The sequence below is a fragment of the Alosa pseudoharengus genome, unplaced genomic scaffold, assembly GCF_046254945.1.
Source record: "Alosa pseudoharengus isolate Yale_2024_CS ecotype anadromous, Long Island Sound unplaced genomic scaffold, YU_APseudo_1.1 YU_APseudo_1.1_scf_1, whole genome shotgun sequence".
Taxonomy (NCBI): Eukaryota; Metazoa; Chordata; class Actinopteri; order Clupeiformes; family Clupeidae; genus Alosa; species Alosa pseudoharengus.
The window spans coordinates 53087461-53103893 of NW_027468564.1; the positions used below are offsets into that span (position 1 = coordinate 53087461).

General features: G+C 42.9%; 2 protein-coding genes and 1 non-coding gene across 3 annotated transcripts in view; 2 read left to right on the top strand and 1 right to left on the bottom strand.

Annotated features, from left to right (window-relative positions):
- The window catches only part of LOC143133020 (cytoplasmic phosphatidylinositol transfer protein 1-like), an 81390-nt gene extending 76304 nt beyond the window's left edge, over window positions 1–5086 (top strand). Inside the window, exon 9 of the mRNA XM_076292832.1 lies at window positions 1045–5086. Coding sequence (XP_076148947.1) covers window positions 1045–1394 — 350 coding nt within the window. The 3' untranslated portion in view covers window positions 1395–5086. The remainder of the gene's footprint in view (window positions 1–1044) is intronic.
- Window positions 5087–6410: 1324 nt separating this feature from the next.
- Window positions 6411–14993, top strand: nol11 (nucleolar protein 11). Its single transcript, XM_076292813.1, has 18 exons — window positions 6411–6563; window positions 6913–7026; window positions 7132–7188; window positions 7454–7602; window positions 7853–7910; window positions 8026–8161; window positions 9028–9231; window positions 9367–9443; window positions 9548–9671; window positions 10398–10483; window positions 11198–11263; window positions 11521–11705; window positions 12092–12217; window positions 12579–12836; window positions 13178–13256; window positions 13485–13577; window positions 13693–13800; window positions 14371–14993. Exons 1-18 carry the CDS (start codon window positions 6417–6419, stop codon window positions 14482–14484), a joined length of 2181 nt encoding a protein of 726 aa, XP_076148928.1. The 5' UTR covers window positions 6411–6416; the 3' UTR covers window positions 14485–14993.
- A 910-nt stretch (window positions 14994–15903) lies between these two features.
- trnas-aga (transfer RNA serine (anticodon AGA)) lies at window positions 15904–15985 on the bottom strand. Its single transcript has one exon. It is a non-coding gene; the product is annotated as a tRNA-Ser (tRNA).
- Between the last annotated feature and the right edge of the window lie 448 nt (window positions 15986–16433).

The window sequence follows — 16433 nt, forward strand, 5'->3', positions numbered from 1 at the left end:
TCACGCCTGCCCCCTTATTAGTGCAAGCTGTAGCCTTTCACCCCCTCACCTCCACGCTTGCACTCGCCCACCTCCCAGTTCGACCAATCAGAATGTCCCTAACGGAAGATACCCAACATCTTGCTCCACCCCACCCCCCCTCCCTCTTTGCAGATATGACTCTGGACGACGTGCGGGACTACGAGAAACAAATGCATGAGAAAACCAACATTAAAGTTTGCCTTGAGCAGCAACAACAGTCCACCAATTCACCGCCATCCCCCGATGGCCTAGAGATCCATGACAAAGCCAGCGTATGTGGTGTTTGTTTGTTTTCACGTTTGTTTGTTTGTTTGTTTGTTTGTTTATTTGTCAGCGTCTTTGTGTTTGAGTGCGTGTGAGAGAGAGAGAGAGAGTGTGTGTGTGTGTGTGTGTGTGTGTGTGTGTGTGTGTGTGGTTCATATGTTCCTCTCCCCTGGCGCCCCGGTCACTTTGTGACTAGCGTGCCCTAATGACACTGGCCATCCACTCACTGTCCCAACATTCACCCACTCACTCAGTCGCCATCGACATCCATGACAGCCACTCACTCACCCAGCCACGGAGCCAAGCAGCCTATGCATAGCGTACCGTAGCCATGGAAACACTCTCTGAAGTGGCCTGCTTTAACTCTGTTAGGGATGGATGCTTATTGTGCCGCATATTACGCATCACACTTTGCCATTAGGAGTGATTAGCCTTTTAGCCAATTTCAGCCTGCCTCATTAGCATTGCGCATGCAAAACAAATCTGAAGCGAGTTTTGTGACTAAACATATGTAAACAAGAGTGTGATGGTGTGATGGTGCCTAAACTGTGTACTGGACTACTTTGTGTCCTCCTGTGCCATATACTCCTCTCTCTCTCTCTCCGTCTCTCTCTCTCTCTGTCTCTCTCTCTGTCCCTCTCTCTCTTTCTCTCTGTCCCTCTCTCTCTCTCTATCATTTTCTCTCTCTCTCTCTCCCTCTCTCTATCATTTTCTCTCTCCATGATCCCTCGCTCTGACCCTGCGCCTCTCTCCCTTCAGACATGACGATGGATGAGGTGAGAGAGTTTGAGCGCACCATCCAGGCGGAAACCAACCAGAAGATCGGGGTGTTCCCGCCGTCCATCTCCATCGGCGAGACGGCCCTGTCCTCCCTGGCCCCCACCGGCCCCGCCAGCGCCCCCTCCACCCCGCTCTGCACCGACGCCCCCGACTTCCTCTCCATCCCCAAGGACCGGCCCCGCAAGAAGTCCGCCCCAGAGACGCTCACCCTGCCCCAGCCCGCGTCCGCCCAGGACCCCGCCTCCACCTCTCCGTCCACCCCTGGCCCGGCCACCGCCCCCATCTGCAACCACGCCCCCTGGAGCTCGGAGGCCACTCAGATGGAGTGATGTCACTCTTTTGCTGCCCCCCCACCCCCACCACACACACACACACACACATTTCTGCTTCTGCATCCACCTTCCCCCCCTCACACACGCTCACACAAATACTCAGACACACACTTCACCTCTGGCCTCCCGCCTGCTCACTGCGCAGTCTCTCAGCTGTCGTCCAGTCCCACCGCTCACGCTCTAGAGTCCGTCTCCGCCAGAACTCCCAAATCCCACTGCTGATGCCACTGGAAGCACCACCAAAGTGTGGGCATTGGAGGATAGCAAAGTCCTCCCCTGAACGACCCACTCCGTCCCTTGCTCGTTCTCATGGTCATCTTTGGATTCCAGCCAGTGGCAAGCTAGACCACATCCTTGACCTAACAAAGAGAATATGCATTCATTTAATCACGTGTGTGTGTGTGTGTGTTTGTCAGTCTGTTCTGTGCACCAGTTATAAAACAATGTGTCCTGTCCTCTCTGTTAACCCCGAGACTTTGCAAAGCCAGACACAGTTACCAGTTATTCACCTTCTCCTGTCTTTTCCCCAGGAGTTTGTATGTAGACAAGCTTCCATTGCGTAGCCATCCAACCCGTGGCCTGAGGCACGCTGCCTCGGCAGCGCAGACGGAGATATTCTTAGCAACACGGCTGATTGCTTTGAAATGTCATCGCAGTGTGCGTTGCTATGCCACAACTGAAACGGAAGCGAAGCGATTTAGCTCCGACCGGTGCGTCTCGAGCGGCGTTGGGATCCGCCTATCGAAGTCGTTCTTATCCTGTAGATCTACACGTACATTGTATGTGAAGAGTTTGGTTCCAAAAACGCAAATCTCCATTTTTAAAAACATGTTATTTAATTGTGTATTTCAGGTAATATCAATCAAATAGCTGTTTTGTTGTTTTGATTGAACAGTGTAAAAAAATTATTTATGAAAATTCATTGAAATGGTGGATATAGCGTTTCGGAACCAAACTTTTCATGTGTTCTCAGTGTCTCGCAGAAGTAAAAAAAAAACAGGATCTTGACCAATCAGAGAAGAGAGCATGAGAAAGGCAGAGCTAACGTTCTCAGGCCCCACCCTTTTTTGATAACACAGGGCAGGAGATGGACTTCTCCCCAATCACTGCTTTTGCTAAATATCTACATATGTACAGCTTTCTCTACGGTAACAAAGCTCTTGATAATCCAACCAAGTTTACACACCAATAAATCTACAGCCACGGTGGGAGAGAACAATTGAATCAGAAAAGGAATCTGACGAATGGTTTTATTGAAGAAATATAACTCAGCATTTTTGCCAACGTATGGAGAGTCAATGTACAGTAGTGTACAGTTCACATGTCTCAGAAAGACATGAAGTGCCAGGGGGTGGCTGAATAGCATTTAATGTGGCATTCCTGGATTGCCATGCTTTTGCCATCATGGCTCCGAAATCTTAACAGAAGCCATTTGAAGTCTGTGAGATCTACCCTCACATGCATTTAATATCGCTCAGCCAAGTGACTGATCCAAGATCTATGGATATACACACACACATATATATATATATATGACTGGACGGCCAGAGTGCAGTGGATTTTCAATTGATGTCTTTTACACATGGAGTGGACAGGGCAGTAAACCAACTGGCCGACCTTTAAATTTGTAGAGGTCACTTTGAAACATGCCTTATGCGCTTGGTCTATTCATTATACTCTGAATGCTGGATAGGATTGGCTTAACCAGTCCTGGTGCACAGCATTTTACATGACGTAAAAAAAAACCAACAACAATAACACTGTTGTCGTGCCAACTCTTCTGTTAGACACAGGGGAGGAGGGGCCAGGGTTTTGATTTGATTTGTGAAGAGATCCTCTCCTGGGTTGCACTTGTTGAAGTACTTTGATAAGCTGCTCTTTGTCATTGAAGATTTGCCATCATTTCAGAAGGGGAGGGGGGGCCTTAAAGCCGCATGGAATGTTCTCCAACATATGTACGTATAGGGAGTATATATGAGTCTATAGAGGCAGAATAGGAGGTGGAAGATTTGAATGTGACTTGATAGGTTGTAGTTATTTGCCATATGATAAATATGAGTCTCCAATCAAAAACTGAGCATGCTCGGAGAAAATAACCCACCCAGTGCCTCTGCATGTGAAAAGTGTATCTTCTAGTCTGTATGCCAAAATCTCCTGCAAACAGTATTTAAAAATGAAACCATGAAGGAAGTTCTGTCTTCTGTGACGTGTTTTTAATTTGCCTCGCTTGTGAAGGAGTCAAGTTAGACATCTTCTTGAATTTGACATATCAGATCATTAGATCAGCTGTGTAATAGCCTAACGTGCTTTCAATGAAATGCTTTTCTGTAAATCTGAGCACAAACAGTCCATTTGAAGTTGGGGTTGTGAATTGATATTTTCCCTTTTGGCAATCACTGTTCTATATATTTTTTTCCCCAAATAACGTGAGACTTGAGAAAGACAACATGTTGAAGAGTGGACTGTAACTAGTGCACTCACGCTTCTAACAATCAGGTGTTTTTTTTTCGTAGTCTGTTGGTAGTCATTTCTCCTTCTTTCAATTCGACCCTGACCTTAAATTAAAAATTTTCAGACCTTAAAGGAAGATCCTGAAATACTTTGCTTTCTGACCAAAATGTTATCAAAGGACATGCATCCTAGTTTGACTCCTATAAAACAATGTAAAGCCATGTTCCCCCTTAGTTACAAAACTGTCTATAGTTCACCTCAGATGCTTTCCACCACTAATGGACCAGGGCCTAATGGATCCATGCAGAAAACCTACCTTATACATTCACACTGTCCGCAAGCAGGACTCACAGTCTTTTGATGTTCCTCCTCTGGATTGTACACAGCCCAGCCTAGCCAGTGGATTTTTGTGAGGCATGAAGTTTACCAAAATCCCAGGGATTCGTGTCATTGTTTATTTTCTTCAGTGGTTGTGCTAACTCCTGAGTTATAAAGAGTAAATTGTAAATAGCCTTTGTACAGATCTCCTCTGGTTTTAGACTTCCTATAATTTATCTAAAAGGAAATGAAAGTTGTTAGCATAGAGACTTGGGTCTCTATCACATGGGGGGGAGGGGTCTCTGCTACTTTGAATTATTCCAGTTTGTTAAAATGCTGTAACATAATCAGTTCAACATATCCTTTTTGCTATAGTATGATTTTTTTGCCTCAAACACCAGTTTGTTCAGTCATTGTTCAGTCGTTTAAGTAGTTCTTATTAGTTTCTTGCTCCTGAGCTTGTGTTGGGGTCTTTCTTTCAACTTTGATATGGTCCAAGGATATTTTGTTTGTTAAAAAAATAAAATAACGCAACACATTTTATATTCTTTAGTTGTTCCGTTACAGTGGAAGCATTGATGTTTTTTAAATCTGAAGGTAAAACTCTTTGTTTTTCTTACTTATACTTACTTATAAGTAGCACCGTGAGTTGTTTTGTTATGGCTGTGTTTTCTATTCGAACCCATTTGCTCAGAAGGACCAAGCCTTTGTGTCACTTTAAGTGCAGGTGGTAGACATGCTGTTATTTTTGTGTTTGCTAAGTGCCATCCTCTCTCAGCTGCTGAAAGTTGCTCTGGGTTCTTCCACTCTGGTATATTTTTATTGCCCTTGGATATATTTTGTTTGTTTTAGTTGTAATTAATGTTTTACTTTTTTCTTAAATATTGTAGCAAATAAAAGTTTACTTGCTATTTAAAATATTCTGTGTCAAGTGCTTTATGTGTGTCCCATATGTGTGGGAGGGTTCCCTTCTGTTAGACTTAAAGGTTAGACTATAGGTTAGGATATATATACTTATAGGTTAGTTAAGTCTTTTTCCAGTTGATGACAGAATGAAAGTACATTTTGATTTACATTATTCTAACTGTAAATTACCCAAATCAATATATTTATTTAGCCAAAACACTAGATGTACAATAACTGAGTCTGATCCAAATTAGATTAGTTGAAAAATATTTACTATTTTTAAATATTAGGAGCTGTTTTATAGGCAAAGGGAGGCTTAAGACGGTATTAGAAGCAGGGGTGCCAAGTGTTTCTGTTAAAAAAAATATTTATTCCTTAATGAGATTTTCCTTTTTCTCAGAATAAATTATTCTCTTCAAGGTTTGATTTTTCCTCATTGTTTCCATTGTGAGATTACAATAAATCACCAAAAGTGATATACAGTACCTGTTTTAAGTTAATTTTAGCAGAGGTGCCAATAATTCTGGAGGCTTCTGTATACTGTATTCCTGCAGTCCAAAGTAAACAAAAAAAATCAAAAGGAGTCCATATGAGACAGTAGAGTATAGTTGGAGAGTACTTTTTATTATTGTTGTTTTAGGGAGTGTCTGATGAACTTTTAGCTGCGCTTGAGTTTCAGAGATTATGGCCACAGCATGCTATTCTAGGGTAGACACACATGATAAATAAATGAATTTTATGTGACAACTGTGGCCTATTAACAGCAGTGGAGATTAATTCTGCTCCAGAAGCAGTTTAGAGAGGAGGAAGCAGTCTAAATGATGGGTCTAAGTGATAAAAGCATAGCCTCTATAGAAATTATATTAAGGTTCTCTATCAATCATTTTTTCGGTATCTAGTCTAGGGTGGACACACACACACAAAAAAAACCCAACATATGATCTTTGATGCAAATGAGGGTGTTTTTGTCCAATTAAATTCACATTTTCAGACTAAGAAATAAAATAGTTTATTGTGATAACTGTGGCCTATAAACTTTAACAGCCAGTGAAGATTAATTCTGCTCCAGAAGCAGTTTAGAGAGGAGGAAGCAGTCTATAAATGATTGGTTCCAAATGATTGGTGTCTAAGTGATAAAAGCATAGAGCCTCTATAAAATGTATATGTAGGCCTACATGAATAGGATTTTATTTATCCAAATTATTTTGCAAATATCTACTATCTCTTCCACGCCACTGTGTGGCAGCATTGTTTTTTTTAATTACCCTTCTTGAAAATATACTCGGTGGTCAGCCAATGTGTTCTCGCGACTTCTAAGCATAAACGAGTTCTGCGATCGAAAAGATGGCAGCGCTCTTTGAGGGTGCCACGCTTTGCGCTCTGAGTGTAGAGCAAAACAACACAGAATCGGGAATACAGGGTATAGAGTTGGATAGGGATGATGATCATGTCGTTATTACGGACTCGAAAAGATCTGTTACGTTATATAAGGTAAGGTGAAGGTGATCATTCAACGATTGTCTGGTGCCATGCTTGCTTACGAGCCCACCGTGACACCCCCATGCTAAACTGAATTACTCTTTCGATTCGTTTTGCACGTAAAATGAAAGCAATGTGCTCAAGCAGTTTTAGACGAGACGTCACTTGCCACTCTGTTAACTTCATATCACTTTCGTACACATCGCATTCGTAGAAAGTATGTTCATAACAGATGCTAAGCTACCTACCTAGATGTACATGATGTAGCCTCTTGAAAAGGAAAACAACGTCCTTCCCCGTCTACGAACGCAGATGCAGTTCATGTTTGGTATCTCAGGACAGGATTTGTTTGCTCTGACAGGTCTCTGACCAGAAGCCCTTGGGTAGCTGGACAATGAAACAAGGACAGAGAATAACTTGCCCAGCCGTTTACAACTCCAAAACAGGAGAGTACGTGGTGGTGACAGATGATAAGGTAAACAACAAAGATGGCCTTCTTCTATTCTGATATTCATATCTTAGCGGTTTTGTCTTTTGTAAAAGTGAAATGCAACGTTATGGTATAACTTTCTTTCCTTAGGTTATAAGAGTTTGGAAAGATGATGACATCAATATTGACAAGGCTTTCAAAGCTACTGTAAGTATGATCTTGATATATCATATGTACTGACTCAGTTTTTAAACTTTTTGAAGACGCCTAAAAAGACCATAACGTTTTCATTACTTTTCTACCTTACTAATGTGTTGGTATTTCTAATTCTGATTTCACTGGCAATGCTTTGTAATGTATTCTCTTATTTGCCTGGCCACTGAGTGTTTTCTTGAGTTCTGCCCATTCTCTCTCCTCCTGTCTCGCTCTGTTGTGTTTTTGTCACCTGACCTAGTTTGCCCTTGTGCTGTAGGTGTCCGCTGATGTGTGGAGGATCCACTCGGCCCCCGGCCAAGAGCCAGTGATCCTCTTCCACAGAGGGGCCACTCGCTTCCTGGACATGCTGTTGGCCGAGCCCCAGCAGGACGTGGAGAACGTCATCTCAGATGACGAGGTCATCAGGTAGGCATGCCGATACGGCACTGCCAGGCATTTAGGTCACAGATTTCTAACTGTCCAGATTAGGAGCCATTGCATCTCTGGTGTGAGTCATGTAGGATTGGGAGAGACTTGCTGCTTGACTTTAGGTATTTTCCTAGTCCATGTATGAACGAGAACATTATTTTCTGTTTCAAGTCACATAGAGGATATTTGATATTGTTGAAGAGAGACTTGCAATCTATTTTATATTGTCATCAATGTTATCCCTTAGGTGGAGTAACTTAATCACATCAGGCAAACAACAATGGGTTCTCTTCATCACAGAACAGGTAAGACTAAACCCCTCACTACTCTTTTTGTAGTACATTCCTTTTCACAATTAGTGCATGTGTGTGTGTATGTTTTCCTCCTGTACTTAATGGAATGTTCCATATGTTGCTTCAGAAAGGGGAGCACTTTCTGCATGTGCAGAGTCTTGGGGATGTGACAAGAGCAGCATATCGCCTGGAGAGCACGGGCTCTGCTCCTCTCAGTTTCTCTGCCTCAGCCCGCAGTGGCAACCTACACATCCTCAGTCTATGTAAGTCACCACGGCAACCTACACATCCTCAGTCTATATAAGTCACCACGGTAACCTACACATCCTCAGTCTATGTAAGTCACCACGGCAACCTACACATCCTCAGTCTATATAAGTCACCATGGCAACCTACACATCCTCAGTCTATGTAAGTCACCACAGCAACCTACACATCCTCAGTCTATATAAGTCACCACGGCAACCGACACATCCTCAGTCTATGTAAGTCACCACAGCAACCGACACATCCTCAGTCTATGTCACCACACACAACAGCATGTCTGGTGTCATTGTAAACTGAGCATAGGTTTTAGTTACTTGATAGACAGCGTTGGTAATCTAAAGCAGTTAAGAGTGCTTTGTTTTGGGGACATTCATTCTATTGGCTGTTACATTAGCTAAGACATGCTCCTCTTTTGAGGATGTTTACATTTTTGTGTCTAGTCAGTTATTGTACCTGGGAATTGTCTTTTTTTTAATTTTTTAGTAGCAGTACCACAATCCAAAAGAGAGCTTGCACACCAGTAATTGCCGATGCAAAGATACAGAAAGTTTATTCCATCAAAGAATAAAGTGTAAAGTGCTACCCGGTCATGTGCAAAACGTTTTTAGTCATCAGACCAACCCACCAGGCCTTGAGTTGTTGGCGCGATACCCTATCTGCTCTATCAGACCTGTAGTATCAGTATACATTGATAAGAGTCACAGATAAACTGGATGTTCTGTACATTCACCAAGCTAATGGTCCTGAAAAATGTTTTCCAGTTCTGTTCTTGCTAGTATTCAGAATTGCGCTCTCTGTGCCGAACCCTGTGGACTGTATCTAAACACACCCCCTCATCCTTCTGCCCTGTTCTCGCCTGCAGACCCGGACGGCTGTGTGTACGAGAGCACGGTGCCCATGAGATTGCCCGGGGGCGTTCGGGCCGAGGCGCTACCCCTGCCCAGGACCCTGCTCCTGCGGCTGCCCCTGGGGGGCGGCGCGCTGGCGTCGGCCTCCGCCGTGTCCCTGGACGCGGCCCACGTGGCGGTGGTGGGCGTCCCACATCCGTCGGCCGGGGCAGGGAAAGGTAAACCCGTCCTGCAGAGCGCTCTGTTCCAGATCACCTGGTCTATACGGAGGTGCCCTGAACTGAGATTATGACCACGGGGCCTTTGGTTGGCCCTGGTGCTCATGTGAGGTGTCTCTCTTTTGTCCACTCCAGATTACCTTTGTATTTGGAACACCAATTTTCAGACTCTGCAAGCTGGGAAGGAAATGGCCGGAAGAATATATGGACAGGTCAGTCAGGAGAAACGTTCTTGAAAATTTTAACATTTGTTTTGGCCCCTTATAAAGATCAGCAAAAGCAAAAATATAATGTTTGTTTGTTTGTTTGTTTGTAGTTGTGGTGCTACCACAGGAAGCTGTACGTTCCTCATGGAAAGGCTTTGTCTGTAATCCCCTTTGAGTGTCAGAAATCCTCCTTGGCCGCTGCTCTGGGGAAGCTCAAACAGTCTGGAGGCTGCGGTAAGCTTCTATCTAGCACTTCCCTCCATGCAAACAGTCCCTCACACATTTGTTATAATATATATATACATAATATAATATACATAATATAATATAATGGCTAAACATGAGTTGTTAGTAGGTGTTGGCCAATATGCCTTTTTATGGCTGATATCAACAGCAAGCGAAGACGGGGGAAGAGGGGTTGCATTTATAAACATAAGTTTCTTAAAATACCAATCTCACTACAATGTGTCTGAGTGAATTTGCTAAAATAGGATGTTAAAGTAAATAAATTGGGAGACGGAAATGACTAATCGACCAGTGCCAGTAGAAGTGTGTTCCTCTAGTCCTGCCCTGTGTGACTCATTCTTTCCCCTAGTTGTCTTTGTTGCAAATGTTATGGTTAGGGTTTCCAACCAGGAATTTCCAGAAATCCATGTGAATTAATAAACTAAGTATATAAAAAAGAAAAGTATGTACATAGTTCTAGTTTAAACCAAGTAAACCTACCATACATAATGAAAACACTAGAGGGCGCCTCTGGACTAATATCAATATCACTGATGCTGATACAATATCACTGAGGATGCTGCTACAGATGAGAACCACTAAGTGCAATAGGGAGCCGATAAAGGCTCATACATCAACAAACTCAAAGTGTGTTTCACTCAGCTAGAGGACTTTTTTTTTATGTAACTCTGAGTTGTGTATTTGTGTCCTTGTGTCACTCTGTCGTGTGTCCAGAGATGGCTCCTCCCGTCCCTTTACCGTCGTGGGGGGCAGAGACTCACGAGGACGCATCTGCTGCTGGGATGGAGACGCGGAGGAATGTAAGAGCCTTCTCATCTGCTCTTCTCACAGCCCTTTTTCCCACGGAATGGCTGCTTGAACCGGTTCCATTCTGGATTCTTTGAAGTTTGCCATCTGTACTAGCCTGTACGAGTCTGTGATTCCGCTCGTGTTGAGCAGAGTCATTGTAAACAAGACATCATCATCAGCCATCAGTGGAGGTCATTGCATATTGGAAGCAAATGGAGCACAAGATGGCAGATGTGCTTGATTACCTTTCTCTCCAACCTGTAGAATGACACACGCCAACTGAGCTTCACTGGAAAAAACAGCTCTCTTTTGGTTCAAGCTAGGAACCAACTTTTCAGGTTCCAAACTAATTTATTGCTGGTAAAAATTGCTCAAAGAATGGCTCAAAGTTTGGTATGCGAACTGGAATGTAACACGCTCCCTGCTGGTGGAAAAGGGCTATCTCTCTATGCAATCCAGGGCAAGGGCAAGGTGTAGACCTGCAATATCTTGCAAAAGCTCTCCTTCCCTCATCGTTATTGTAAGAGGGTGGTGGTCTGCTGCCCTGTGATTTCAGTATATGCCATGAGGTCCACTACACATCCGACCACTTTTGTGCTTTGTGTTAAAACTTGTTGGTTCTGGACCTTCTGATGGTTTAAACTGAGACATGATTTGTTGAAGCATTAGAGCTGTTTTGCTGGCCCTGAGGTTGTTGTGTTTTTGTTTTCATTTCCTCTCCACAGAAGTTAACACGCAAAAGCCACGGAGCCTCCAATGTAAGCGTTGACCAGTTAATTGACCAAATCAAGGTAACAGCCTCTAATCTAAAGCAATGTGCTGCTTATTCCCCACAACCTCTGAATAGTACTCTGATTAACTGTGTATTAATACAATACTTGTTCTTTACAATGATATGGTTACTTTACTTTATTCTCTATAATAAATTCTCTATAAAAACTCAAAGGACAGCCCTATGCATGTTCATGCTGCCCGATCACCTGATTGCCATTTTATTTACCCCTGGGTCACCAGTGGCTCCCCTAACGTGGCTGTTGTCCTTCTCCAGACTGGCTCCGAGGAGGACGTCCAGAAGGCAGTGGCCTCCTTCATCTCCAAGTCGGACCTGCCGGGTCTCCAGCTGGCCGTGGGGAGCTTGGCGTCCGCTCTGGTGGCCCGCAGCCTGGCCGAGCCCTCCTACTACCCACACAAGGTGCTGGTGCAGCTGGTGCACACGCAGTGTCTCTCCCACAGGTGAGCACATGGGGGCTGGAGGGGATTTGGAAACCAACAGCCACTAAGCCACCAACGCTCACGTCAAAACTGCTTTGCCATTTGTTGGTGGTTCGGTAGTTGTTGTTGGTTTAAAGTTTATAGTGTTTGAGGGTGGTTAATTACATTGCGATCAGCAATGGCACCATTTGCAAACATGAAAGACCGTCTCTGAAATAATGAATTGAGTGAAATGTTGTTGGAAGCATGTTTGGTTCACCATTGTCCCTAAAATAAAATGGGAGGTACTATTACATTCTGTGTTTGTATTTCTAATACAGGGCCTAACTTAGTGAGGAATGCCCTGTTTAAAGTGGCGTTCCATTCCGATGAGAAAGCTACCCCTCAACATGCGTTTGTGTTTCTAGTGTGTGTCCCAACCTCCTGAAGCTGGCTCTGGAGAAGAAGGACTTTGCCCTGTGTCAGTTCTGTCTACAGGCCTTCCCAGACATCCCGGAGGCCCTCACCTGTGCCTGCCTCAATGTCTTCCTCAGGTAAATGTCCGTCCCTTGCTGAAAGAAGGTCCATCACAATCACTGACATTTTTATTTTTCGTGGGAGGATATTTGTGTCAATTTCCAAATTCCCTTACATGTATTAAGCCATTTTTTATCCACAGAAAAAAAAATAGGACTAGGCTTAATCTACATACAGGAAACCAACCTAAGTGTCAGAGTAGTCAGCAGGTTTTGGTACATCCACTTTAGGTGAAAACAAGTCATTGTTGACTTCCCCACCATGTTCCAGCTTCAGTTTGAATTTGATTCCCTGACTTTTGTCAGGCATTACACTGGGCACCTTCCCCTAAGCCAAAGCTTCAATCCAGTAACCCTTACTGACTTCCTATTGCCTCAGCACCCCAAACAGTGAGCTGGAAACGGTTGCCCTGGAGACGGACAGTGTAGCGTTCATGGAGGGCCTCAGTGCGGCGACGGCGCCGGAGGACGAGGAGGACGAGGGGAAAGGTACCCGGCAGAACGGCTTCAGCACGACGGCATCACAGGAGGAGAGCAGCTGTGAGGCCCAGCCAACGCCTCACCAGAAACCGAAGCTGCCCATCCCCATGCCTCTGGACATGACGCGCCCTATTGGCCTCCACAGAGCTGTGTTACTGTATCCTTGGCTGCAGAAGCTTACTTGTAGGCCCTGGTGATCTTCTTACATCAAATGGGTACATTTGCATGTAGTCTGTATAGAATGAAATATAATTCAAACTGGTACGAAACAGGGAGCTTCAGGGAGCTTTGTGAACTGGGTGAGATTCTCTCATGAATTGTATTTCTCTCTCTCTCTTGCTCTCTCTCTCTCTTTCTTTCTTTCTTTCTTTCTTTCTTTCTTTCTTTCGTACTTCCTCTTTCTCTCTCCCTGAAAACTTTACAGAATATGTAGCTATAGTAACCACATTTGAGGAGCTGGTACTTGTTTGAATTTTGTCCTTGACAGCAACTTCTCAGAAATGAAATCCTACAGACTCCATACAGCGAGAGCTTCCTGTTGCCTCATCTCAAAGAACTCACCACACCACACGTCATAGTAAGTATCTATCAACAGTCACAACGGACCCTTTTTGTAATAATAATAATCAAATGCTTATGCATTGTGCTATTGTAAGTATTGTTAAGCTTTTGGAATGGGAGACTTTTATCGGTGCAATCTTTTAAGTGGTTCTTGAAATCACTAAATGTTTTTTTCCACAATGTTCTTATGTATCTCAAATATACCTGTATAGCACCTCAAATATTGTTTTTGTTTTCTTCCCAGCTCTATCTCCAGTACTTACAGTTTTTGTATGTTAAGTACTACCAAGACATCAACACACAGGTTCCTGCGTTGAGGTCACCAACAATGACACAGGTTGGTGCGATGGATGGTTTCTCCACCTCCCTCAGATTCATAATGACATCCCATCTGAAAAGGCGCCATAACCGTTAACACCTGTGTCTTCCCCCTGTGCTCTTCATAACTCTAGATCATAGACTGGGTTTGCCTGCTTGTGGATGCCCATTTCACAGTCTTAGTTATGGCTCCAGAGGCGAAAGAGTTGCTATCAGGCCTTCACGGATTTGTGAAGGCACAGGTGAGCGTTCTTAAACTATAAATTTACTGAACACAACCCACGTTTTCATAGGAGCTGTATCTGTGGCAGTTTCCTTTCCTAGGCGTGATATAGTAAATATCATCCTCTTTTGATTATGTTCCACACACTTCACATGTTATGTGTGGAGACCTCAGAAAAGGAACAGAATACTGAATATCTAGAAGCCCTTATCTTAACTGTGTATGCACTTAACCACTTCATTTACCTATGTCTGCTAAGGTAAATTAAGGTGGTACAACACACACACACATTGAATACACTATATACTGTATACACACATACATACACTGAACACAAACTAGTCATCTGCATGCAGAAGATGGTTGCTAGATGTATCCTGCAGTATTCTGGTGTGTTGGTCGTGCACATTCTAAAATAAGGTATGGTAACGTTACACTTGTGCTCAATGTAGCACTGACATGAACTGCGGGATTGTATATGGGAGGTATACTGAAATACTATTTTGGACACATCTACTGTGGAAGGAATTGACTGGAAGGACAATGCTGAGCTAACTCTGCTTTTGTTTTCCCTGCTCTTCTCTTTTAGATGAAGTTATTTACTGATCTGGGGAAAATCGAGGGCAGCCTTCATGCACTGAAGAAAGTCAAGCAGTCAAAGGACAACGGCCAATACTCTATTGAAGTGATTGAGTTGTTTTAAACCAATTGTATAGACTCTTTTAAACAAATATACCTGTGCTCCTCCACCATGAATGACACATTTTCAATAAATGACACAATGTTTGTGTTTGCCAAATCTGTTGACATTGCAACATTGCTATATGTTATTTATATAGCATAGGCCGACAGCATGAATTGGAAATAGAAAAAAATAATTGCAAATTAAAACATTATTGTGTATACCACATTCCAAAGAGTATATTTGCTTTTTAAGCCAATGTGTTTTGGGGTGACTTATTTTGTTAGTAAGATAGTTTTTAACATTGTCATACAAGCAGAATAAGTGACTCAGTGCCCTTTATTTTTGTAGAAGAGTAATTGTGCAACCAGATTTGAAACCAGTGTTTGATCATTACATGTCTTATGTTTGCATTGTTCCAATTGTATCTTACAGAGAATGTCACATACATGAGTGTTGTGTGTAATTCAGATGCCTTTTTGGTTTTCTTTATGTGGTTTATAACGAATATAATGGAATTTTCATATGAATGGATTATGATGTGTTTGGCATGTAGCGCAAAGGCCAATGCTAGGGACTCACTAAATGAGAGACGGGGGGAAAGTTTATATATTTTACTATTTATTTGATATAATACTATTTTAATAATGTTTGGGGGGGGGGCACGTACACAGTTGCCCACAACAATATAACTAGTCCTACTAAAATAGGCGCACCCCTCCCCCACTCCTCAGACTTTGATTCATTGACCCTGAACATCATAGGATTAACGCAGTGACCTAATAATAATGGGGCTATAATATCGAAATACCAAAAGTATCTGGTGGTGAATTAATAAAAAAAGAAAAGCAGAGGAGTGAAAACGGAGCAGAGGTAATGTGATTACTGCGAACCATTGTTGGCATTGGATCAGAGTTATCTTACGTCACTGTTTGATAGGCCTTATCAATTGCTTGTGTTGAAGACCCACAACATAATGCTGAGAAGTACCTGTGTGCTGCTCGAAACACTAGTCTGAAAGTAGACATGACCATGCACTTCTATTGGTACCGTGTGTCATCAAGAGCTCGTCCTTCATAACAGTTGTGAAACTGCTTGCACCAGTAGGCCTAGCTATAAGCCTTTGCATTGTTGACAAGCAAATAACATAAAGTGTTGACTGAATATAGATCCGCATTTGTGAACGAATGCTATGCTCCATTTGTGTATGTTCGCTAGGTGGTTAAGTTTCTGTGGCAGTGGTGAAATTGCCTGCGTAAGGCCATCAAGTCGCTTATCGATTACTCTTGTGGAACTGTAGGCTATAATACACTGTTAGTAGATACAATTATGTATTACACGGTACGGTTACATTGTGAAGCCAACAGCGATGTTTACACTTTTTTTCTGTTGAAACTTCACTTAGCGCGTGTATTATGCTCTGTTTTCCGAAAAAGCATTCGTTGTCGGCAGGATTCGAACCTGCGCGGGGAGACCCCAATGGATTTCTAGTCCATCGCCTTAACCACTCGGCCACGACAACTCGATGTTCGATTCTCTGTACTGATTTTTTTAAATTCTAGATTTTTGTGATTTTGAACACGAAACATTAGCCTAGTAACGTTAAGTTTATTATGTGCGCACAAAATTACAAATGGCATATATCAAGAACTTCAGTAATAACTGATTGGCATGTAGGCTACACCCACTTCACCTGCCAATTTATTTTTCACAATAGTAATGCTGCCTATTGAAAATCTGCACACAAAACCGAAGATAAGTTCTTCAGGTATTGGCCGACAAGAACAAACTAAGGCTAATGTTGATATCAGTGTCAGATCAAATTAACTACTTTAATTTTTTTTTTACAAAACAGACACCAATTTTAAGATTCAAATAAGACATAACGAGCATGGCAATTTTACGCAGATTGAATAATTTAGTATAGGTTACAGCAACATCTGTGCATTGCATAACCACCATATTATCTT